Source organism: Nycticebus coucang, chromosome 12 (genome assembly GCF_027406575.1).
Source record: "Nycticebus coucang isolate mNycCou1 chromosome 12, mNycCou1.pri, whole genome shotgun sequence".
In the NCBI taxonomy this organism is placed as follows: Eukaryota; Metazoa; Chordata; class Mammalia; order Primates; family Lorisidae; genus Nycticebus; species Nycticebus coucang.
Genome location: NC_069791.1, coordinates 64,079,616 through 64,106,146, shown reverse-complemented (window position 1 = coordinate 64,106,146; position 26,531 = coordinate 64,079,616). Strand labels below are relative to the sequence as shown.

The 26,531-nt window shown below is 39.5% G+C and overlaps 2 protein-coding genes across 2 annotated transcripts in view; both read left to right on the top strand.

Annotated features, from left to right (window-relative positions):
• The window catches only part of GNA12 (G protein subunit alpha 12), a 148,304-nt gene that overhangs the window by 48,380 nt on the left and 73,393 nt on the right, over positions 1–26,531 (top strand). The window contains exon 2 of the mRNA XM_053555822.1: positions 19,243–19,458. Coding sequence (XP_053411797.1) covers positions 19,243–19,458 — 216 coding nt within the window. The remainder of the gene's footprint in view (positions 1–19,242; positions 19,459–26,531) is intronic.
• LOC128561504 (keratinocyte-associated protein 2) lies at positions 1,535–2,019 on the top strand. Its single transcript, XM_053555823.1, has one exon. It carries the CDS (start codon positions 1,580–1,582, stop codon positions 1,988–1,990), a length of 411 nt encoding a protein of 136 aa, XP_053411798.1. The 5' UTR covers positions 1,535–1,579; the 3' UTR covers positions 1,991–2,019.

Genomic DNA, 26,531 nt, shown 5'->3' with positions numbered 1-26,531 from the left:
CACCAAATAAGGATGGGCTCCAGCCAAAAGATAGCCAGGCCTTGTGGTGGGCACCTATAGTCCCAGATACTTGGGAGGCAGAGGCAAGAGAATCGCTTGAGCCCAGGAGCTGGTTTCTGTGAGCTATGATGTCACAGCACTCTACCCAGGGTGACAGCTTAAGGCTCTGTCTCAAAAAAAAAAGACAATTTGGGGCATGAAGCCTGTAGTATACTGGTTATGGTGCCAGCTACATGCATCAAGGCCGGCAGGTTCGAACCTGGCCCAGGCCAGCTAAACAACAATGACAACTGCAACAAAAAAATAGCCGGGCATTGTGATGGACACCTGTAGTACCAGCTACTTGGGAGGCTGAGGCAGAAGAATCGCTTAAGCCCAAGAGTTGGAGGTTGCTATGAGCTGTGACACCACGGCACTCTACGGAGGGTGACGTAGTGAAACTGTGTCTCAAAAAGAAAAAAGAAAAAACAATTTGGGAGAAATTAAAGGACAACTAAAAGTTACCAAGTATGAATATGTAAATTGATGCAACCTCTCTGGAGATTAATTTGCTAATATATATTGAAAGCTTCAAAAATGTGTGCATACTTTTTAACCTAGAATTCAACATGTAGGAATTTATCATAAGAAAGTAGTCATATATATGAAAATTTGTATGTATCAAGGAGTTCCTTACATTGTTGTTTATATTTTCCATGCATCAGAAATATTTCAGATGTTGAGCAATAGGGGTTTAATTTAATTATAGCACCTCCCATATGTTGTACTACTATACAGCTGTTACAAATTTTGAAATTTTTCAGTGTTTAATGACATGGGAAAATGTTTATGATATATTGCTAGAAATGTTTTTAAAGGGTTATTACATATAAATGTTTATATACCACATGAAGAGAAAAAGAATTTCCATAAAGAATGAGACAGATGGAGTGGTACGTGTGGCTCAAGGAGTAGAGTGCCAGTCCCATATACTGGAGGTGGCAGGTTCAAACCTGGCCCTGGCCAAAAACTGCAAAAGAATGAGACAGATAATATTCCAACACATTAATAACAGTTATTTCTAAGTTGTGATATTTTTGAGGATTTTGTGGGGTTTTTTATGCAATTCTATACTTCCTCTATGTTCTACAGTAAAAATATATTCTTTTTGGGTGGCGCCTGTGGCTCAGTGAGTAGGGCGCCGGCCCCATGTGCTGAGGGTAGTGGGTTCAAACCCAGCCCCGGCCAAACTGCAACAACAAAAAAATAGCTGGGCATTGTGGCGGGCGCCTGTAGTCCCAGCTGCTCGGGAGGCTGAGGCAAGAGAATCACATAAGCCCAAGAGTTGGAGGTTGCTGTGAGCCGTGTGACACCACGGCACTCTACCAAGGGCAGTAAAGTGAGACTCTGTCTCTACAAAAAAAGAAAAAAAATATATATATATATATATTCTTTTCGTAATTAAAGACAGATTCTATTTTTAGAACTTTACCTACTTTCTGTGCACTTTACATTTTCTAGTACATACATTAAGGATAGTAAAAAAAGAGGTGCCCGGTTCTCTGCTAGTGCTGCGGATTGGACTCACGGCCCGGGCGTGATGGTAGTGGGCACGGGCACATCGCTGGCGCTGTCCTCTCTCCTGTCCCTGCTGCTCTTCGCCGGGATGCAGATGTACAGCCGCCAGCTGGCCTCCACCGAGTGGCTGACCATTCAGGGGGGCCTGCTTGGCTCTGGCCTCTTCGTCTTCTCTCTCACTGCCTTCAATAATCTGGAGAATCTTGTCTTTGGCAAAGGATTCCAAGCAAAGATTTTCCCTGAGATTCTCCTCTGTCTCCTTTTGGCTCTTTTTGCATCTGGCCTCATCCACCGAGTCTGTGTCACTACCTGCTTCATCTTCTCCATGGTTGGTCTGTACTACATCAACAAGATCTCTTCCACCCTGTACCAGGCAACAGCTCCAGTCCTAACACCAGCCAAGGTCACAGGCAAGGGCAAGAAGAGAAACTAACTTTGAATGTTCAATAAAGTTGATTCTTTTTAGCTCTGAAAAAAAAAAAAAAAAAAAGAGGTAAAGTTTATTTTAATAATATATTTTATGTAACCCAATATATCCACAGCATAATTCTAACATGTAATCAATGTAAACAAAATTAAGAGAAGTTTACATTTCTCTTTCATACCAAATTTTTGAACTCCAGTACATATTTATAATATATTTCAATTCATATGGGCCACATTCCTACACAGTAGCCACTTCTGACTAGGATAGAGCAGCCATAGGATGTTCTAATTTTGAGTTGCTGACATAGTCTGGATTAATTACGTTTTATAACTATTTGAAGATTAAAGTCGTATCGAAACTCATGAAATTTCTTCTAAGTTAGCCAGACTTAAAGCATATCCCATACTTCTAGATTTTTGTTACTTTTTTTTTTTTTTGAGACAGAGCTTCAAGCTGTCGCCTTGGATAGAGTGCTGTGGCATCATAGCTCCAACTCCTGGGCTTAGGCTGTTCTCCTACCTCAGCCTCCCGAGTAGCTGGGACTATAGGCACCCACTACAACACCCGGCTGTTTTTTTTTGCAGTTTGGCCAGGTTCAAACCCACCACCCTTGGTATATGGGGCTGGCACCCTACCCACTGAGCCACAGGTGCCACCCCTGGAAGAGGGTTTTAATGAACACTGCATGGGTGCACCTGCCACCACGAACTGCACACATCATTTTTGGGTAAGCCAAAAGGCAGTCATTCTAAAGTGAATGTTGACTGCATGTCCTCTTCAGTATCTTTAGGGGTAGAAAATGTTATGTGGCCACTTTGTGGTTCCCAGACTACACCTTGTAATTCATGGTGGCCCTGCAAAATGGGTCAAGAATGTGTGTTTCATCAAAACCAATCAAGTGACACTGCCCCTAAAAGATTTCACAATGGTGTTTTTATACCTCCTCACACAACATCTTTCTACTCTGTTATCAGTTCTTCACAAAACCCAGTTCATGACTGTTTGCACTTTTGACAGCACAGTTCTGTTACATTTGGAGTGGTCGGGAATGATAAAGGGCCAGCCTCAGAGCAGGCTCATTTGGGAGGGTTTGACCCAGTGGCAGTCAGAGTACAGTCTAGAAAAAAAGTATGTATTACCATTGGAGCACAGTGTACCTATGTGTGTGTATATGCGTACTCATGCAAATTCATATCCATCCATCTATATCTTTCCATATAAATGGATCTTTTTTTTACCTAAAACAAAGATTCTATGAAACACTTAACCTTTATTATTTGTAACTTAGTCAGATATTTACCATTTTATTATATTTTCTCTTTTAAAAAGTGTCTGCTAAATTATTTCACAAGATCCTAACTTGAATTTTGAGAATGCTGAATTAGCATGTTAAGCTATGTTACCTATTTGTAGTGTTTGCAGGCCTTTTTCCATTGGAATAATGTTTAGTATTTATTTATTGTCAAATTTCTTTAGCATTTTCTGTACTTAACAGGAAGATTTCATTTCCTCACATACTAGTGTTGCTTAGCGAAATGTTCAGTGAAAGAAGATTCTGAGGCTTACAACTTGATACCTGAAAGAATAGAAGAGAAAAAGTTGGTTTGTTCATGGCTCCTGGAGGTGATCTTAGAAGTTTCCAGCCTGCTGGCTCTTGAGTTCTGAAATGTAGTATGGATTTTCACATTCCAGTTTAGGAGCTCTGAGGAAACTGGACTGATGTTGAATTTCTTTTGACTTTCAGGAGAACCTTTTCTAGGCAGCTGAGAAGAGCTAATGATAGTTTGCTTCTTCTGTGTACTTCTAGACCCATAGTTTTCCCCATAGTTCCATCTGTTTCCTGAAAATTTTGGCTAGGATTTCTCATTGATTGTCCTATTCAATTCACCAAAAACTTACCCAAATGTCACCTTTCCCAAGCTGTCCTCCCCTCTGGATAACTTGGGAGAGCCTGGTTGGTGTTCTCCTTGTACAAACTGGGCTCTCACTGCCTGCCATGCTCTGCACGTCTGAGCAAATTCAGTTCTCTTGGTTTTAGATCTCATTCTATGGTGGGCTTCTCTGGTGAGGGCATTCAGAGTCCCCTTTGTCCTGCCTCCAGCTGCTCCTCTGTTGTCTGTCCCACTCACCAGAGAGTCTTCAGGCAAGCTGTGACTTTGTTGTGCTCCTTTCCTAAAACTTTTGTCTCCTGTTTTTTATAGAGTAAACCCCCAAATTTCTTATCTTGCCACAGTCTGTCTTTATGCTAGGCTTCTCATCAGTAGTGACACTTCTGCCTGTTCTTGCTTGTTCCTCCACCTCCATTGTGGGATTTATCTGTGGAATCTATCTGATGTTCTTGTTGATCTTGTGGTGTGCTTTGTCCTGCTGAATTATCCTGAAAGCTCTCGGAGCAGGAGCCAAGTTTACCACCTTTCAGATCTTTGCCCCATTTCCTGGCACTTTTTCCTGCATGAGGTGAGCCCTTAGTACAGTTGCTGGTGGAACTTTGGAGGTGGCTTTCCTAGAGAAATGGTGTGCCTTTTCCACTGGAACAGCACATTTGTTCCAGAAAGCAAACACAAAGAGTCAAGGAGGCTGTCCAGCTCTGCACTGGAAAATAGTGGAAGCTTGGTTGACTGGCATGGCTGCTCACTGCTGCCCTTTGTCACTTTTCCTCTGACCTTTAAATTAGAAGCTATCCTGCACTTCAGTTTTAGAGAGAAACGAAGAGGCACTGTCTGTCCTTGCTCACTGGATTCATCAACTTAAAGAAATGCATCCTGTTTACATTTCTAGAAGTATTTCTTTTATTTGGATGGTTGCCAAAGGCAAACAACTCAGCCTAGTGAGTTTTTTAAAAACAGTTTTCTAAGTACACATGCTGTTGTCTAACTGAATGAATATCCCAAACCCTTTAAATTTTCTTAATGTAACTATTTCATCCTATAGAAAAAGCTTTATTATCTACTAACATTTTATGCCTATCTTAGCTTTAGTATTTATTGTGGGAAGATTTTTGTAAGGAATGACTAATCTAAATAGATTTGGTTTGATTAGGGGCTAAACTAACAAAATCTATTTTGAAATGAGATAACAGTATTTGCAGTTTTTGGTCTTCATCCAATAAAACCTAACCCCCCCTCATCCCAAAATCTACATCCCAATAGACAGGAGAATCTTTTCTTTGACTACAAGTTTAAATCACTGGGTTTATAAATTGTCTTAAAAATACACTCTTTGAACAGTTTGAAGTGTTACGTTGTATTGAGATGAAGTCACCAAATTGCTGGAGACTTTAACTGTTTATATTTGAATAACTTAATAAAATATATAGTTAATGAAAAAATTAATACTTCAGTAACATTATTTTTTGAAAGGACTTTCCCTCATAGTCATTAAAGAGACTTAAGTAAATTGTCTTCTCTCTTTTTTTTTTTTAAGTGTAAGAGTTTTAGGATTTTCTTGGCTTTTATGTTATAGGAAATTGTCTTTTATTGGAAAGGGATGGGGTAAGATGCTTTATTTTTATAGTATGCCTCCTATATACTAGTATTTTAAGATATATATTACAAGATATATACTAGCATTTTAAGCCCTTCCAATTCTATATAATGATGTCAAAATGTATATCTATCAGTTCTGCAAAAGTATAGTAAATATAATGTTGCCAAACACCTTAAGCTTCAATGAGCACTTACTTACATCTCTCTCTCAAAAGGAAAAAAATGTGAACTCAGTTTTTAAGTACATGTCCAAAAGTAGAAAACTTCCCTGGAACTCAAGTTTTGGATTTTCACAACCAAGTGGGCCGAAAGCAGTTTTTTACTAGAATAATTTAAAAGGGCAAAAAGAGACATTTTTTTCTTGATGTCCTTTTCCTCCCAGTGGAAAAGATACAGAAAGTGAACAATAGTTAACTGTTTTAATTCAAAGTTCATCCGCACTTTTCCCATCTTCCTTGTATACTGAAAAAGATAAATAAGGAGTCTTTTCTTTGTGGGTGAGTGCAGTTAATTTGGACCAGGTCCAGTTTGCTCGGGTGGCATTGTGCAGCGGAGATATAGACTGCTGTTGGATAGACCAGTTTTGTGTGTTTTTTAAAGCCAAACGTGTGTACCCCAATAATTGAGAAAGGCCAGATTTGTGCAGTGTTAGAAATAATCTTTATAAGTGACCTTCAGGCTTCTGGGTCCATTTTGGTCACCTGCCTTCTTCTAGATAACATAGATAACAATGAAACTTCACAGGGGTTATAGATTTGATTCAACTTGTAAGTGAGGTCATACTCCTTATGAAGCTAAACTTATTAATGTGTAAAAATAGCACCTGAAAAGATATCTTGTGGGTCAGACCCAATTTGCTGTCTGAATTATATAAGTCAGGCCTTCACAGATGAGGGTGGAGTGGTGACCTGACTGGGAGGGCCGGGGCGGGAGGCTGAGATCCTGTCCAAGCCCCCGTTGCCAGGTTGGGATGCATCTGCCTTGATTATAGGGAGCCTTTGTCTGATTTGTATGAAGATGCTGAGACCCTTTGCCAGAAACCTCACCAGAGAAATCTGTGCTACTTTCTACATGCTCAGATAATTTATTCTGTGTATAATGTAGAAAATAGGAATCACCTTTGTTTCTTTGAGTTCTTGAACTTCTTTGACTTTAGGAAGGCAGGAGTTTGGTGGGATGTAGTCAGAGAAAGTGGGAGATGGGAAGGACCTAGAGGCAGGAATCAGAAGGAAACAGAGAGGATTTGTTTAAATCATGTTTAAGTTAGAACCTTTAAATTAGGTTCTGATTTACTGTTGCCACATGTTTAAATGAACCCATACTTCAAAAAGCCAGTTTGGGACCCATCTCCAGTTAGGATTTTACCATGTCACACCTTTTCCTACTAATCTCTTTTTATTTGGCCTCTGGTAATCTTCCATCTCCATGCCACATCATTAGAAGATACATTACTATGAAAGCTAGTTAATTTTAAAACAACTTTTTATTTTGAAATAATTATATATATGTTCACAGGAAGTGGCAAAGATAGTAGAAAGACATATCAAGCAGTTTTCCCCAAGTTATGACTTACATAGAGTACTGGATCAAAACCAGGAAATTGACATTGGCACAATGCACATATGGTTCCATGCCTTTTTTTTTTTTTTTGTAGAGACAGAGCCTTACTTCATCACTCTCAGTAAAGTGCTGTGGCATCACAGCTCATAGCAACCTCCAGCTCCTGGGCTTAGGCGATTCTCTTGCCTCAGCCTCCTGAGTAGCTGGGACTACAGGCATCATCCACAACACCTGGCTATTTTTTTGTTGCAGTTCGGCTGGGGCCGGGTTTGAACCTGCCACCCTCGGTATATGGGGCCAGTGCCCTACTCACTGAGCCACAGTTTCACTCTGTCGCCCTCAGTAGAGTGCTATGGCATCACAGCTCACAGCAGCCTCTAACTCTTGAGCTTAAGGGATTCTCTTGCCTCAGCTTCCCAAGTAGCGGGGACTATAGGCATGCGCCACAACACCTGGCTATTTTTTGGTTGTAGTTGTCATTGTTGTTTTGGCAGGCCCGGGCTGGGTTTGGACCTGCCAGCTCTAGTGTATGTGGCTGTCACCCTAGCTGCTGAGCTACAAGCACTGAGCCGTCCATGCCCTTTTATCACCTGTAGATTGTATAACCAGCACCATGATCGAGGCCACACAGATCACCTCATGCCACCCCTTCCTAATTATCCCTCCCTTCTTCATTATCACTAACGTCTGGTAACTGCTAATCTCTTGTCCATCTCTATAATTTGGTCATTTTGAGAATGTTATGTAAATAGAAGCACATAGTATGTGCCTGCTCAAAATTGGGATCTTTCACTTAGCATAATGTCCTGAGGTCTGTCCAGGTTGTGTGTTGGTAATCCGTTCCTTTTTATTGCTAAATAACATTCCCTGGTGTGGCAGCACCATAGTTTGTTGCCAGTTTTTTGGCTATTCCGAGCAAAGCTGCTATGAACATTATTGTGCAGGTTTTTGTGTGATATCAGTTTTTATTTCTCTGGGATAAATGCTTGAAAGTGAGATTGCTAGGTTGTATAATAAGCACATATTTAGTTTTTTAAGAAACTGCCAAATATTTTTCAGAGCGGCAGTAATACCATTTTACATTCCTACCAGCCATGCATAAGAGATTTGGTTTCTCTGCATCCTCACCATCGCTTGGTATTGTTGGTGTTTTTTTATTTTAGCTGATTTAATAGGTGTGTAGTGATGTTGTATCAAGGTCTTGATCTGCTTTTTCCCTGATGTCTAAGTGATCTTGAACATTTTTTCATCTGTTTTTTTGATATCTGTGTGTGTTCTCTGGTGAAATATCTTTATATCTTTTGCTCATTTTCTAACTGTATTGTTTGCTCTTTAACTGTTGAGTTTTGAGTGTTATTGTTATATTCTAAATGAGTTCGTCAGATATGTGTGGTTGGCAAATATTTTCTTCCAGTCTATAACTTTGCTTTTCAGCCTTCTAAAAGGGTCTTTTGCAGAACAAAGGTTGTTAGGTTTGATAAAGTCCAATTTATCAGTATTTTCCTCTTACAAATCATGCACTAAGACCTTCTAACAAGCCTGAAGATAGTCTTCTATGTTATAGTTTTACATTTTGAGATAGTGTGGTATAAGCTGTGAAGTTTAGGTCAGGGCTATTGTTTATTTTCTTTGCCTATGGATGTCCAGTCGCTCTAATACCATTTTGAAAAGACTATTCTTCCTCTAATTGCTTTTGCACCTTTACAAAAATTAGTTGGCTTCATTTTTGTGGGGCTATCTCTTGGTTCTCTATTGTGTTCCCTTGATCTGTGTCTATCACTTCACCAGTACTACACACTCTGAGTTACTTTACTCTGAAGGAGAGTGATTATTCCAACTTACGGTGTTGTTGATTTCTTTTATCAACATTTTATACTTTTTAGCGTATAAGTCCTATACGTTATTTTGTTAAGAGTTATACCTATTTTAAGTGATTATTGATAGTATTTCAATTTTAGTTTTCACATATTCATTACCAGTATGTACAAAAAAAAAATTACTCCCACTGCTTCACTTAATTAGCCTAAAAAATGGTTTTTAATTGACTGTTAATTTTTTTTTTTTTTTTGAGACAGAGTCTCAGTGTATCACCCTCGGTAGAGTGCTGTGGCATCACAGCTCACAGCAACCTCCAGCTCTTGGGCTTAGGTGATTCTCTTGCCTCAGCCTCCCAAGTAGCTGGGACTACAGGCACCCACCACAATGCCCAGCTATTTTTTGTTTGTTCTTGTTGTTGCAGTTGTCATTGTTGTTTTAGCTTGCCCGGGCTGGGTTCTAACCCACCAGCCTCCATGTATGTGGCATATTTTGTTAAGAGCTATACTTATCTTAAGTGATTATTGATAGTATTGGTAGTATTTTAATTTTAGTTTTCACATGTTCATTGCTAGTATCTACAAAAAAAAATATTCCCACTGCTTCACTTGATTAGCCTAAGAAATGGTTTTTAATTGACTGTGTGTTTTTTTTTTTTTTTTGAGACGGAGTCTCACTATGTCATCCTCGGTAGAGTGCTGTGGCATCACAGCTTGCAGCAACCTCCAACTCTTGGGCTTAAGTGATTCTCTTGCCTCAGCCTCCCAAGAATCTGGGACTACAGGCACCTACCACAAAACCAAGCTATTTTTTGTTTGTTCTTGTTGTTGCGGTTGTCATTGTTGTTTTAGCTTGCCCCTGCCATGTTCAAACCCACCAGCCTCGGAGTATGTGACTGGCACGGTAACCACTGTGCTACGGGTGCCAAGCCTGACTGTATTAATTTTTATATCTTGCAACCTTGCTACATTCATTTGTTTATTCTAGGAGTGTTCTTGGTAGATTCCTTGGGATTTTCTACATAGATCATAATTTCATCTGCAAATAGGTTTAATTTTTTTTCTGTCTGGTCCTTTATTTCCTTTTCTTGGCTTATCCCACTGGCTAGAACCTTGTTGAAGAGCAGTGGTAAAAGTGGGCATCCTTATCTCATTCCTGGTCTTAGAGGGAAAGCATTGTCTTTCAACATTATTTATGAAGTTAGCTATACATTTTTTGTTAATGTTCTTTTTTTTCTTTCTTTTTTTTTTATTATTAAATCATAGCCGTCTACATTAATGCCATCATGGGGCACCATACACTGGTTTTATAGACCATTTGACACATTTTCATCACACTGGTTAACATAGCCTTCCTGGCATTTTCTTAGTTATTGTGTTAAGACATTTATATTCTACATTTCCTAAGTTTCACATGTACCCTTGTAAGATGCACCGCAGGGATAGTCCCACCAATCACCCTCCCTCCGCCCATCCTCCCCTTTCTCTCTCCCCTATTCTTAGGTTATAACTGGGTTATAGCTTTCATGTGAAAGCCATAAATTAGTTTCATAGTAGGGCTGAGTACATTGGATAATTTTTCTTCCATTCTTGAGATACTTTACTAAGAAGAATGTGTTCCAGCTCCATCCATGTAAACATGAAAGAGGTAAAGTCTCTGTCTTTCTTTAAGGCTGCATAATATTCCATGGTGTACCTATACCACAATTTATTAATCCATTCGTGGATCGATGGGCACTTGGGCTTTTTCCATGACTTAGCAATTATGAATTGGGCTGCAATAAACATTCTGGTACAAATATCTTTGTTATGATATGAATTTTGGTCTTCTGGGTATATACCTAGTAGAGGAATTACAGGATTGAATGGCAGATCTATTTTTAGCTCTCTATGTGTTCTTGAAACATCTTTCCAAAAGGAATGTATTAATTTGCATTCCCACCAGTACTGTAGAAGTGTTCCCTTGTCTCCACATCCACGCCAACATCTCTGGTCTTGGGATTTTGTGATATGGGCTAATCTTACTGGACTTAGATAATATCTCAGAGTAGTTTTGATTTGCATTTCTCTGCTGATTAAAGATGATGAGCATTTTTTTCATAAGTCTGTAGGCCATGCACCTGTCTTCTTCAGAGAAGTTTCTCTTCAAGTCCCTTGCCCAGCCTGCGATGGGATCACTTGTTCTTTTCTTGCTTATACATTTGAGTTCTCTGTGGATGCTGGTTATTAAACCTTTGTTGGAGACATAACCTGCAAATATCTTCTCCCATTCTGAGGGCTGTCTGCTTGCTTTACTTACTGTGTTCTTGGCTGTGCAGAAGCTTTTTAGTTTGATCAGGTCCCAGTAGTGTATTTTTGAAGCTGCTTCAATTGCCTGGGGGGTCCTCCTCTTAAAATACTCGCCCAGACCAATTTCTTCAAGGGTTTTCCCTGCACTCTCTTCTAGTATTTTTATAGTTTCATTTCTTAAGTTTAAATCTTTAATTCAGTGAGAGTCTAAGTTAATGGTGAAAGGTGTGGGTCCAGTTTCAGTCCTCTACAGTTTGCCAGCCAGTTCACCCAGCACCATTTGTTAAATAGGGAATCTTTCCCCCACTGAATGTTTTTAATTGGCTTGTCAAAGATCAGATAACCGTAAGTAGCTGGATTCATCTCTTGGTTCTCTATTCTGTTCCAGACATCTACTTCTCTGTTGTTGTGCCAATACCATGCTATTTTGATCATTATTGATTTATAGTATAGTCCGAGGTCTGGTAGCATGATTCCTCCTGCTTTGTTTTTATTTCTGAGTAATGTCTTGGCTATTCGAGGTTTTTTCTGATTCCATATAAATGAAGTATTATTTTTTCAAGATCTTTAAAGTATGACAGTGGAGCTTTAATAGGGATTGCATTAAAATTGTATATTGCTTTAGCTGGTATGGACATTTTAACAATGTTGATTATTCCCAGCCATGAGCATTTGTTAACATTTTCAGCTATTTCTTTTCTTAGAGTTTCATAGTTCTCTCTATAGAGATCTTTTGTGTCCTTTGTTAGATAAACTCCCAAATATTTCATCTTCTTTGGCCCTACTGTGAATGAAATAGAGTCCTTAACTGTTTTTTTCGGCTTGACTACTGTTGGTGTATATAAAGGCTACTGATTTATGAATCTTGATTTTATATCCTGAGACTCTGCTGTATTCCTTGATCACTTCTGAGAGTTTTATAGTAGAATCCCTGGTGGTTTCCAGATATACAATCATATCATCAGTGAAGAGTGAAAGTTTGGTCTCTTCTGACCCTACATGGATACCCTTGATAGCCTTTTCTTCCATAATTGCGATGGCTAAAACTTCCATTAGAATGTTAAAGAGCAGTGGAGATAATGGGCAGCCTTGTCTGGTTCCTGATCTGAGTGGAAATGATTTCAATTTAACTCCATTCAATACGATATTGGCTGTGGGCTTGCTGTAGATGGCCTCTATTAGTTTGAGAAATGTCCCTTCTATACCAATTTTCTTAAGTGTTCTGATCATGAAGGGATGCTGGATATTATCAAAAGCTTTTTCTGCATCAATTGAGAGAATCATATGGTCTTTTTTAATTTGTTTATGTGCTGAGTTATACTTACAGATTTCATATATTCAACCAGCTTGAGACCCTGGGATAAAACAAACTTGGTCATGACGTATAATTTCTTTGATGTGTTGCTGGATTCTGTTTGTTAGGATCTTGTTGAATATTTTTGCATCCATATTCATTAGTGATATTGGTCTATAATTTTCTTTTCTTGTTGGGTCTCTTCCTGGTTTGGGGATTAGGGTGATGTTCGCTCCATAGAACGTGTTGGGTAGTCTTCTTTTTCTACATTTTGGAACAGGTTGAGTTAGATAGGTGCTAGTTCCTCTTTAAAGGTTTGGTAGAATTCTGACATGAAGCTATCTGGTCCCAGGCTTTTCTTTTTAGGGAGATTTTGTATGGTGGATGCTATTTCGGAACTTGATATTGGCCTGTTCAACATTTCCACTTGATTCTGGCTAAGTCTTGGAAGGTGATGTGCTTCCAAGTATTGGTTAGTTTCCTTCAGATTTTCATATTTCTGAGAAAAAAGTTTCTTGTAATATTCATTAAGGATTTTTTGAATTTCTGAGGAGTCTGTTATTTCATCTTTGTCGTTTCTCATTGATGAAATTAGAGATTTTACTCTTTTTTTCCTGGTTAGGTTAGCCAAAAGTTTATCTATATTATTGACCTTTTCAAAAAGACAACTTTTTGATCTGTTGTATAATTCTTTTGTTTTCAATTTCATTTAGTTCTGCTCTAACTTTGGTTATTTCTTTTCTTCTACTGGGTTTGGGGTTGGAATGTTCTTCCTTTTCCAGTTGCTTGAGATGTCCCATTAAGTTGCTAACTTCCTTCTTTCGGTTCTCTTGAGGAAGGCTTGCAGTGCTATTAATTTCCCTCTTAGGACTGCCTTTGCAGTATCCCAGAGGTTCTGATAATTCGTGCCTTCATTGTCATTTTGTTCCAAAAATTTGGCAATTTCCTTCTTAATCTCATCTCTGACCCAGCTATCATTCAGCATAAGGTTATTTAACTTCCATGTTTTTGTATGAGTATGCAGATTCCTGTTGTTACTGAGCTCAAGTTTTATTCCATGGTGGTCTGAGAAGATGCAAGGAATAATTTCTGTTCCTTTAAATTTACTGAGGTTAGACTTGTGACCTAAGTTTTGATCGATTTTGGAGTATGTTCCGTAGGCTGATGAGAAGTATTTGTATTCAGTTTTGTTGGGATGAAATGTTCTATAGATGTCTGCTAAATCTAAATGTTGGATGGTTAGGTTTAAATCTAAAATTTCTTTGCTCAGCTTCTTATTGGAGGATCTATCCAACACTGCCAAAGGAGTGTTGAAATCTCCAACTGTTATGGAGCTGGAAGAAATCAAGTTGCTCATGTCTGTTAGAGTTTCTCTCATAAATTGAGGCGCATTCTGGTTGGGTACATAAATATTCATAGTTGAAATCTCATCCTATTGAGTTTTACCCTTAACAAATATGAAGTGACCATTCTTATCCTTCCTTACTTTTGTTGGTTTAAAGCCTATTGCGAATAGAATTGTAACACCTGCTTTTTTCTGATTACCATTTGCCTGAAATATGGACGACCATCCTTTCACCCTGAGTCTATATTTGTCTTTTAAGGTAAGATGTGACTCTTGTATGCAGCAAATATCTGGCCTGAGTTTTTGTATCCAGTCAGCTAACCTGTGCCTCTTTAGAGGACAGTTTAGGCCATTCACATTAATGGAGAATATAGATAAGTCTGGTAAAATTTTGGGTATCGAGTTTTTCAAAAGTCCAGTGGACATTTTTAATCCTTTCACCACTGTGGAAGTTGGAGTTTGATCAAAATTTTCTGAGTGAGTTTACCTTGTGGTAGAGGGTTGGGTTGTTCGTTATGGAGGATAGGTCTGAGAATATCCTACAGAGCTCGTTCGGTTACGGCAAATTTCTTCAACATATGAATGTCATTAAAGTATTTAATTTCTCCATAATAAATGAAACTAAGTTTAGCTGGATACAGGATTCGGGGTTGAAAGTTATTTTGCTTTAGGAAATTAAAAGTCCATGACCACCCTCTTCTGGCTTGAAAAGTTTCAGCAGAGAGATTTGCAGTCATTCTAATATTCTTCCCTTTATAAGTAATGGATTTCTTACATCTGGCTGCTTTCAGAATTTTCTCCTTCATATTAACTTTAGTGAAGTTAATTATTATATGCCTGGGGGATGTCTTACTCGGATTGAGTCGTGCTGGGGTTCTGAAACTGTCTGCTATCTGAATTTCAGAATCTCTTGGCATGTCTGGAAAATTCTCTTTCATAATTTCATGTAGAAGGGCCTGTGTGCCTTGTAAGGCCACTTCATCACTTTCAGGGATTCCAATGAGGTGGATATTAGCCTTCTTCAAATTATCCCAGAGCTCTCTTAGAGAATAATCCATTTTTGCTCTCCATTTCTCTTCCTGTTTGAGAGTTTGGGAGCGTTCAAAGGTTTTGTCTTCAGCATCAGAAATCCTTTCTTCTGCTTGCTCTACTCTGTTACTGAGGGATTCTACTGTATTTTTCAGATCTTTGAGGGCTGCAAATTCTTGCTTCAGTGCATGGTTTGTCTTTAAATTCATTAAATTCTTGAGACAACTTTTGAATTTCTCCTCGAATTTCTAATTCCGACTTTTGAATTGCTCTTCAAATTTCTAATTCCAAATTTTCGTCCATTCTATTAATCTTGTTTGCAATCCAAATTCTGAATTTGATTTCTGATATCCTGGCCAGCTGTTTATGAATGGGATCTTCAGTTACATCTGCCGTATCTTTCCTTGGGGGTGTTGATCTATTCTGGTTATTCATGTTACCAGAGTTTTTCCGCTGATTCCCTCCCATGTTTGTTTTACACAGTTTGATTTTTCTCCTGGAGCTTTGTCAAGGACTCGTATGGTGCTATGGCCTGAGAAATTGGGGACCTGTTTGGTGTGGTGGGGCTAAGTGGTTCTGTCTTGTTTTCAGCTGGTCATTGTTCCACCCTTGTGAAACAACTCTGGGTTGAAGTCTCAGCTGTGGAGAAATACCAGCAATTAAGTCACCCCGCTCCCCACAGGCAACAGTTGGAAAAGGAAAATCAAACCTTCCTACAACCACACACCCAGGGCACCACTTGAATAGTCCTCGGGCGATCGGCTCAGTTCAAAAGGTCCAAATCAATTGTCTCAGTCATCACCTATCTCAGATGGGAGAGTTTAAAATGTCTCTGGCAACTAGATCGCAGGGTTCTGGTGACAACTCAGATATGGCTTGCTCCGGTGGTCCGTGGAGTCAGGAGGACCCACTCAGCAAATAGATTAGTCTGGGAAGGTTGATGCCTCCTTCCTCACCTTGCACATCTGTCACACTCAGTCAGTGATAGCCCCACAGGGCTGTGACTCAGTTGCCTCTAGGGAACAGATACTCCAGGGATTTGTACCGGCCTAAATCACAAGGAAATCTATTTCTGCTGAGCCAGGCCGCTGTGCTCTGCCTGTATCCAGCAGGGAGAAGTGAGGCCTGACAACCTCGGGCACTTGATGGAGTCTGGGGGGTGTTCACTCAGTTAGAGCCCCACCCTGATTAATGTCACTGACAGAACAGAACAGAACAACTTTGTGGGAATTTGTTTATGACCCTGCTAAATTCCCTTGTAGAAGAGAAGCTGTTTTGAGTTCCCAGAGCCTGCGCCTCAGGCCCTGTCTTTGCTCCTGCAGGTTTGTATTCGGTTAGCTGTCAGTTGTAGCCTCCTGCCTTCCTTTGTCTATAGGCTGACCATCCCCTGAGGGCCGCGTGCGTCTTAGGCTCAGTAAAGTGGTCCTCTGGGTCACCCCCACCCTGGGAACTTCCTGGCTCTGCCCGTGCATTTCTAGTCCCCTCGCTCCACCCAGGCCGGTACCACCTCAGGCAAACCCTTTACTCACGGGGCCTGCGTTTCCACCCCAGATCTGTTCCGCGTTGGTTGCCACCTGAGAAGATGCCCCACCTCCTCTGCTTGCCCAGGGAGAAAGAGGGTGTGGCTTCGGAATATCCAGGAGTGAGCCCTATTGTTGCCAAAAACGGCTGCTGCTTTGTGCCTCGGGGCACCACCGCTCTGGTGTGGTTCCCTCTCAGCTGACCGTCCTCTCCTCACTCCATGTGGCACTCTTCCATGCCACAGAATCAGCACTGACCTGCTGCAGTCTAGGCCCTGTCCACGCCCCTCAAGAAATCACCCAAGAATCTGGACTCCTTGGGGACAGGCCTCCAGACCTCAAAGTGAGAGTGGAGGGGAGTGCTTAGAGCTCAGAATTGCAGGTATAGAATGTATACAGTTCTGTACAGTTTTATGCCTGGCAGGAGAACACAGTGGAACCCTAGTAGAGGAGGTAAGTCCAGTTTTTAGAGTATCTCTCCCGTGGAGTGTAGTGGGAGGACCTTTGAACTCTGCTCGTTTGTTTGTGGGGCACTCCGAGCTGTTCTCATGGGGGAGGGAACTCCCATCTGCTTGGTGATGGATTTTGTTCCTTTTGTTTTATATCCTTGGGGTCGCAGCTGGCTTCAGCGGGGTTGATGTGCATTCTTCAACCTTCTCTCTTGGTGCAGCTCTAATCCACCAGGTTACTTGCTAAATTTCTGTCCTTTAACTCTCCTTCTGGATGGGAGCCTCTGTGGAAAGCTGGCTTCAGTCAGCCATCTTGTCTCTCAACGGACCATTTTTATAAGTCAGCAATGAGCAAGCATAAACTTTAATAAGTTTAAGGAAGAACCCCTATGTCCTCAAAACTTGGCCACCTCCAGCGCGTACCTTTGTTAATGTTCTTTATTAAGTTGAGGAAGTTCTCTTCTCTATCCCTAGTTTACGGAGAGTTTTTATTATGAATAGGCGTTAACTTTTTTTTTTTTTAAACACATGTAGCTGTCTCTCCAGCCAAAGTATGAGTTTCTAGAGATCAGACACTGCTTCTTACACAGTTTGTTTTCCCCATAGTACCTGGCTCAGTGTTTTTTCATAATTCAGCATGAACAAATGTCTGGATTGATAGAACTGGGCATGTCTAGTGGCAGACAGACAAGACCATGGAGGAGGGAATACTTAGGATCATTTCCAACCAGATAGTCTAGGTCTAGAGGAGAGATTTTAATTGCTCTTTTTGGTCATCATGACATTTGATTCAGTGGTTTGAGACAGAATCGAGTTATAGGCACCAAACTGATGCTGCAACAGAGATATGAAAAGGGGAGAATTGATTCATCTCCTCTGCCATGTGAAAATGAAACTTTTTAGGATAAGTGCTAAGGAAAAATCATTGAGTTATATATTCTAAATGGGTGAATTGTATGGTATGTGAATTATATAATGATAAATCTATTATTTAAAAAGAAATATAAGGTTAAGTGTCAGATGGGCAACTGGCCCTAGTGTTCTCTGTCCTGGATCAGATGCTGCTCTCAGGAGTTTCAAGTCCCAGAGACTACACTGAGATGGGAAGCCTTTTCCAGACAGGAAGACACACACACTTGACTGCCTTCTCATGGTCCTCTGCTACTCTGCATGCACCCAGTATTAATCACACAAGAGAGTATTCAGTGTTCCCCCTCAGAACTCAGAAACTTTCATAGATCCTGTCTGGCTGATTTTGAGGTATTAATCTTAGAGTCATGAAGTAGACCTACTCACTGCACAGTGAGGCAGCTTTGGCTGAGACGGAGCATGTTTTCCAGGCTGGATGCTTTGCTAAAACTATTTTAGTTAGGCTGGTTCTCCATCCCCTTGATCCTGTCTGTGAGGTAAGAAAAGGGCAGAAGTACTAACTTTATTTTTAACAGTGAGGAAATAAGCAAAAGAATGAAAAATATAGTTTCTCATCATCACAAACAATGGTAACATTAAATCAGAAATGATTCCCCTGGCTTCTGTTTGAGTGGGCGATATTCTTGGCTTGTGTTATATTTTAGTCTTTTCCTGTCTCATGACTGCTTACTGCCTGTATTTCTATGTTTTCCCACCCATTTTGAGTTGGAACAAACAGTTATATCCTTCTGGTATTAAGGAGCTGCCAGATCTCAGTGATGATGAAAGTAGTAACACCAGGAGTACTAACAGTTGTATGTAGTACTCCATCCATGACTTTGCTTTCCACAGTTTCAGTTATCCACTAAGGTCCCAAAATAGGTAAGTATAGTACATTAAGCTATTTTTGAGAGAGAGAGACTACATTTACATAACTTTTATTACAATATATTATTATAATTATTTCATATTATTATTGTTAATCTCTTACTAACTTATAAATTAAACTTTATCATAGATATGACTATGTAGGAAAAAAGGTATACATATTGGGTTCAGTACTATCCATAGTTTCAGACATCCACTGGGGATCTTAGAACATATCCTCTGGACAAGTGGAGACTATTATAGTTGTTGTTATTGTTTTTAAAACATCCTTTGTACTTCTGTGGTTTATTTTCCAGTGACATTTGCTGAATTTGTTGCAAATTCTTCCCCCAGTCACTTGTCTTCTTTCCAGTAGCTTTTCAAATGAGTGATAGCAAAAGGCAGGCCTGTTTGTGTAGTATGAATGCACATCTGTCTTTTTAAATTTTTTTTAATGTGAGGGGTGTGTGTGATTGGGTTACATCATACATCTGTTATGTTATAAGGTTATAAGGTTATGTTCCTAGGAGTTAAAACGTTTCATGTCACACCAAAACGAACCAATAGAAAAATTTCTTGCAAATTTGATAGCCTTTGAATTTCTGTTTTGTGACAATTGATGCCCATATCGTGTTCTCTATTATGATTTAGTCTTTGGAATGTAATTAAATCCTCTTTTATTTCTTTTATTTCCTAGGGCTCAAGGGTTCTTGTCGATGCACGAGACAAGCTTGGTATTCCTTGGCAGTATTCTGAAAATGAAAAGCATGGGATGTTCTTGATGGCCTTTGAGAACAAGGCAGGGCTGCCTGTGGAGCCTGCCACCTTTCAGCTGTACGTCCCTGCTCTGAGTGCACTCTGGAGGGATTCTGGCATCAGGGAAGCTTTCAGCCGGAGGAGCGAGTTCCAACTGGTGAGTGAGCTTTCCTTTTGGGCTACGTAATTGTGGGCTTTTTATATGACTATTTTTGACCTTTAGTAGAATTTCCTTAAAAACTGTATGGCAGGCTGGGTGACCATAGCTCAGTGATTAGGGCACCGGCCATATGTACCAAGGCTGGTGGGTTTGAACCCAGCCCGGGCCTGCTAAACAAACAAACAAACAAACAAACTATATGGCAGTACAGGTAAGCTGTAACTTGCCATAAATCCTAATATTCAATGACAAAAACACAAATTAAGCTAACTAAATTATTCAAGAGGGAGCAGAATTCACTCAGACTAGATAAGTACTTTTGTTTAAGGAATAAAAAGGATTTTTTTCTTATTAAAGATTGGCATAAGTCAAGGAACTCAAATGTTTTAGAAGATCTTGTTCATAGTAGGAAATTAATGCACCCATAAAACAATTTTCCAGCTTGAAGTATATGGATCTGGACAAATCATTATTTGCAAAATAATGCCGTGGAATCTAATCTGACCCCTGCCAAGTTCTTCCTATCAAATTTGTCCTTTCATTTTAAGGTCTTAAAGTTTCAAAAAGGCTAGTCATTTCAGTTGTTTAGACTCATTTAGGGGATATGAGTCTAAATGAGTTATTTTTCTCATTTCATCTGAGAGGTTCTGCATATAGTATAGTTTGCATATACTCTCTCTTTCTTTTTTTTTTTTTTTTTTTTTTTTAGACAGAGTCTTACTCTGTCACCCTGGGTGACATAGCTGAGAGTCATAGTTCATAGCAACTTAAAACTCTTGGGCTTGAGCAGTCCTCTTGCCTCAGCCTCCTGAGTAGCTGGGACTATAAGTGTATGCCACTACACCTGGCTAGTTTCTCTATTTTCAGTAGAGACAGAGTCTTGTTCTTGCTCAGGCTGATCTGGAACCTGTGAGCTCAGGCAGTCCACTCACATCGGCCTTCCAGAGTGCTGGGATTGTAGGGGTGAGCCACTACGTCCAGCCAGTTTCCATATACTCTTTACTGAATTTCCCCTACCGTTAACATCTTATACAACAATAGCACAATTGTTAGCACAATTTGATATCACAATATCAAAGTTAGAAAGCTGAGATTGGTACAATACTATTAATTAAATTATAGACCTTACTGAAATTTAACATTTTGTCTTCTCCGGTCCTTCTTGTATGCCAGGAGCTGGTACAGGATCCCCCCTGTGTTGTCATGTCCCCTTAGTCTCCTCCAATCTGTGGCAACCTCTTAGTCTTTGTCTTTCATGAGCTCGATACTTAACACTCACCAGTTACTTTGTAGAATGTCCCTATTTGGGTTTGTCTGGTGTTTTCTCATCATTAGAATGAGATGATGCATTCTGGGGCAAGAAAACCACAGAAATTATGTTGTATCCTGTCCCAAGCATCATATCAGTATGTGCATAATATCAATATGGCCAGTTATTGGTGATGTGAGCCTCAGTTGCTTGGTTAAGGAAAGTTATTTTTTTCTCTATGTTGTTAATATGTATCTTGAGGAGGTATACTTTGAGACTATGCAAATACCCTGTTTTTCCGCAAGCTTTTGCCTACTAATTTAAAAGTCCATTGGGGGATCTTAAGGATGACCTTTTTGCTAACGCTTTTTCCTCTGCACATTCTTCCACAAGTTAACTTTGACAGTTAAAGTGAAAGAGTCAAAAGAAGTAGATGATGTGGTTGCCAGAAAGGAAATTTTAATCTAAAGGGCAAGAATGTAAGAAACAACTAGGTAATGCAAGTTAATATCTGAGTGTGCAATTAGTGGTTAAGTCATTTTCTCTCCATAAACTCATATGGTACGGTAGAAGATTTTAGTCTATTCAGAACTTGGAGGGAAATTGCTGCTGTCAATTGAGGATTTACTGAAGAAGGAAATATAAACATCCAGAGCTGATTATTTGCAACGAATATTTAGTAAGTACTCCATCTAGGATATCAGTATGATGGAATGGCTTCGTCAGAATTTTGTTCTTTGCCTTATTTCATTGGATATTGGGTTGTAGAGTAGAAGGGCCCTCCCAGCTTGGTAAATCAATCCCTTGTATTGTCACAGACATGGAAATGAGGCCAGAGAGGTCATGCCTTGTTCAAGGATGTGTCTTCTTGGTAATCACTGTGAGAAATTTGGGCCTCACAATCCCGTCTGCTTATTTCTCCCTGTAGTCATTCATTCATTCAACACTTATGTAGCACCTACCATGTGTGCCTGTCCCCAGAGAGCTTTTAATCCAGACATAAATTTAGCAAATGATTAGGGTAAGGTGGGTGCAAGGTGAGTTAGCAGTCATCCCTTTGTTTTGATCTTAGTGCTTTAAACAAGACTTTTTGAAGATATTGCTACCTGAAAACATTGTTCAAGTCAATTGTGTATTTTTAAATACACAAGTATGACAATGTTAAATTCTTGCTTATTGGGTAGTATATAAAATAAGTGTTTGTTATGCCTATACTTTATATATTTGTATATTTTTCTTTTTCAAAAACTACTTACAGAGCAGGCCCGTAATAGTCATCCTTGTCAAGAGACACAATTAGAGAAAAATTTAAAGGACATAATCATCTTAATTCACTGTCCTGCCAATGCCCCTCCAAGAGGCCTTTGTTTCTCTTCTCCTTAATTCCTTTTCTTAAAATCAAAGATCTTTCCAGAGTGATGTTTTTGCAACTTGTTTTTTGCTTTTTTCCCCTCCCTAGCTAATAGAACTCTTGCAGAGACCCAACTGCTTTGATAATTGCTGTCTGCCAGGTGTTAGGCTCCTCCCTATTCCCTCTACTGTCTTGGCATCAGAAACAGAAGCAAAAAGAGGAAGAAAAAAGGACATGTTTGGTGATTTCCTTGTGATGGCCCTTTCTCCTCTGGGGGAATGGTATGGGGAAGGGGAAAGGAGATCTTTCCAAAGAGGAGACATCCTGTCCTTCTTCCCCAAGGATCCCTTGGTGTGCGTGTTCACGGTGTCCACTGCCATTTATACACATTGAGTACACTCTGGACATCACTTCTGTGGCCCAATAGAAGAAAAAAGAGGACCTTGCCCTGTTAGACCTTAACTTGTAAAACACAGTTAAGTAAAACACAGTAAGACACTCATCAGAGAGGTTTTTGTCTTAAGTATAACTAATACAAACATTATCTTCTTGTATGCCTTTGGGATGGGGGTGGGGGACAATAGGGTCTTACTCTGTCACCAGGCTGGAATGCAGTGGAGAGATCATAACTCATTGTAACCTCAAACTCCTGGGCTCAAGTGACTCTCCCGCCTCAACCTCCCAAGTAGCTGAAACTACAGGCATATGCCACCACACCCAGCTAGTTTATAAAATTTTTTATAGAGATGGAGTCTCATTATGTTGCCCAGGCTGTGACCCTCTTGTGTTAATTAGAATGTTTTAAACATAGCTTGCAAATATCATTAACTGATGTGCTTATGATATACATGCAGATGATATTGCCATGAATTATCTGCTTTCTATGATACCTTTTAATTTGGGGATCTACTTAATTTTTTTTTTCTTTTTTTGAGACATAGTCTTGGCTGTCGCCCTGGGTAGAGTGCTGTGCCATCATAGCTCACAGCAACCTCCAACTCCGGCTCAAGCAATCCTCTTGCCTCAATTTTTTTTTTCTATTTTTAGTAGAAACAGGGTCTCACTTTTGCTCCAGCTGTTCTCGAACTCCTAAGCTCAAGCAATCCACCTGCCTTGGCCTCCCAGAATGCCACCACACCCGGCAGGATCTCATTAATTAGAATGGTACATCATGGGTATATTATTGTCTTTGGTGTATAATTTCTACACTGAGAGTGACATAAATTTGTACATCACCCTACCATGCCATGTGGTGGGGTTTCTTTTTTCACTGAGTCCTTTCTGTGTATCAGACACTATGTTGAGGTCAAGTCTCATTTCCTCAAAGAGTTGGTAGGACAGACAAACATAGAAGCAAGTAACTGCAATAAAATGTGATAAGAAATATAGTTGAGGAAAAAACCATCAATCCCATACATCAATGGGGAAGAGAGATGAACAGAACCTTCTCTAAAGAAGGCTAGCAAACATATGAAAAAATGCTCATCATCCCTAATTATTAGAGAAATGCAATTAAAACCATCCTGAGATATCATCTAACCCCAGCGAGAATGGCCCATATCACAAAATCTCAAAACTGCAGATGCTGGTGCAAATGTGGAGAGAAGGGAACACTTTTACACTGCTGGTAGGACTGCAAACTAATACAACCTTTTTGGAAGAAAGTATGGAGAAACCTCAAAGAACTCAACTTAGACCTCCCGTTTAATCCTGCAGTCCCATTACTGGGCATCTATCCAGAAGGAAAAAAATCTTTTTATTATAAAGACACTGGTACTAGACTGTTTATTGCAGGTCAATTTACAATTGCTAAAATGTGGAAATAGCCTAAATGCCCCTCAACCCAGGAATGGATTGGCAAGCTGTGGTATATGTATACCATGGAATACTATTCAGCCATTTTAAAAAATGGAGATTTTGCAGCATTTGTATTTATCTGGATGGAGGTGGAACACATTATTCTTAGTGAAGCATCACAGGAATGGAGAAGCATCAATCCTATGTATTCAACTTTGATATGAGGACAGTTAACGGCACAGTGGAGCATGGAGGAAGGGGAGAGCAGACAGAGAGAGAAGGAGGGAGGGGCTGAGGGAAAGGAAAAGAAAAGAAAATAGTGACTAATTCTCACATAAATTGGATTTAATTTTGACTAAAGTACATTACTTAAACATTAATTTTTAATTCAACTTGTTAATATGTTGTTTAGGATATTGCATCCTCATTTATAAGTGAAATATGTTTGTAATTTCCCTTTATAATAATTTTTTTTTTTCCTGGGCAGCGCCTGTGGCTCAAAGAAGTAGGGCGCCGGCCCCATATGCCAGAAGTCGCGGGTTCAAACCCAGCCCCAGCCAAAAAAAAAAATTTCCAATTTTAATATCCGGTATATCCAGATGAAGTAGAATAATTTTAAAGTATTTCATCTTTTTCTATTGTCTATGAGATTTGGCATGATCTGCTTTTTGAAATTATCTTCTATTTTTATTTATAAATATTAGTTGTCTATTTTTTGAGACTTTGGGAAAAAAATAAGAAGTTATACTGAACCTCAGACTCAAAGCATTCTGTGATAGACATACTCTTATCTGACAATGTGAATGTTTTGGGTTTTTTTGCATTATTATTATTGTTCAATATTTCCTTGCAGCAATTGTCTGATTTCTTCTTTGAATGTATTTATCTTCGTTCTTTGCGAGGTTTTTGTTTCTAGTCCTTATCTTAAACATTGTTATTGTTATGAAATTTTAAGCCTTTTTAATTTTGTGAAAGCGAAAGGTGGAAACCAAATAAATACATGTATAAAGAAAATAAATTTATATATATATGTAGTTGAGGAATATGTAGGCTGCATTAAGCTTAAAGGCAATTCTACCCGACAGGAGGAATTTAGATTTTTCTAAAGGTAGGTAAGGATGACCCACAGGAGTACTGGGAGTGAGATGGCAGAGGGGCAGCAAAACCTGACAGCAATAGAAGGGAACCTCACAAGCACACACCCCAGCAGGAGCAAGGAGGGGCCCAGGCACATGGCCGGGGCATTCTGTGCATGGGATGAAACTCTCCATCCCTGTACTCAGCAATTAGGAAGAGGGAGCAGTCTACCCATTGGGGGCATGGGGCGGTGATCCCACCAGCCTGGTGCTCAGCAGAAAGGGGGTGGCTTTCGGGAGGTAGTGATGTGCTCACAGAGGCTGTGTGTGCTATTCCAAGCTTGTAGGCAATGAGGTATCATAGAGGTGTTTAAAACAGAAAATAACAGATCCAAGTTGCATTTATTCCACAAATTGCTGTGAGTCACAGGCGATTCCACCTGATGAGTTCTCTTAGACTCTATAAGAGGCAGTGAGATCTGAGCCAGGGCAGAGGTGGCTTGAATGTCTTAGAGTTGTTTCCTAACTAATCTTTGACACAGTTCTTTGCTTTCCATCTAGGTAAATTACAATCTTCATCATCATCTCTTCTCCAGACATGCTACCTATGAGCAGGCTGGGGAAATCTAAAGGACTAGGTATAGAATTGTCTGAATAAATGAACCAGTTTTTGTTTCTATAACATACTCTTGAAATTGTGGCCCATGAACTAAATGTAATAACTAAATTGTCAATCTAGGTTAAGTGTATCTTTTCTTGCTCAGAGAATTGGATAACTATGCTGGAAGTTTGATACATTCCTTAGCTTTCTTACATTACTTCCTGTTATCCAATTATGAGCTGAACATTTGTTTTTTTTTTTTTTTTCAGATATTCAGGAGACTTTGCAAATGAGTCTGCTCCACACAGAGGCTAATCTCTTTCCTGTCCTCTGGTACTTCATGCCTCACACTTCTCTGAGAAGAAAAATTACTGAATTGTGAATCATTTTTTACATCTTTCAAATTCTTATTTCAAAGCGGCAGAACCTTGTGCTTACCTGAAAATCTTAATTCACTCTCTGGGAAGATGGAGTTAGAGACTGAGTTTGAAACAATCAATTTATATTGATTGCACACAAAGTGCTTCTTGATTTTTAAAAATCGGGTGACTGTGCTGATTGCAGAGATTTTTTTTCCCTGCCATATTTAAGGATTCAAATCTTTGTAACATTACTAGGAATTGCTAGAAAAGACTGGATTTATAGGATGAATTTTAGTGTAGAGAGAAAACAAGAAGAAAGTAATCTGTGGTGGTTGTGTGCATGGATATTGTTGCTGTAAACCCAAACAAGTATGAAGTTTTAATAGGAAATTATGCTGCAGATTAATGAATAACACTCTTAAGTATAAAAAGAATCATTGGAACCACTAGCCTCGTTGCTATCCTAAAATCTACACTTGTTGTACTTAATGTGGGGAGTATCTGGCCCTCAGGGTACTAGGTACGTTGTCTGAGTTGCCTATTCTCCTGCCCCTTCTGCCCCTCACTAAGATATATGGTGTTTTTTAAGCACCAAGGGCTACGGAAACGTGGTTTACTTGGAATGCATTTGGTA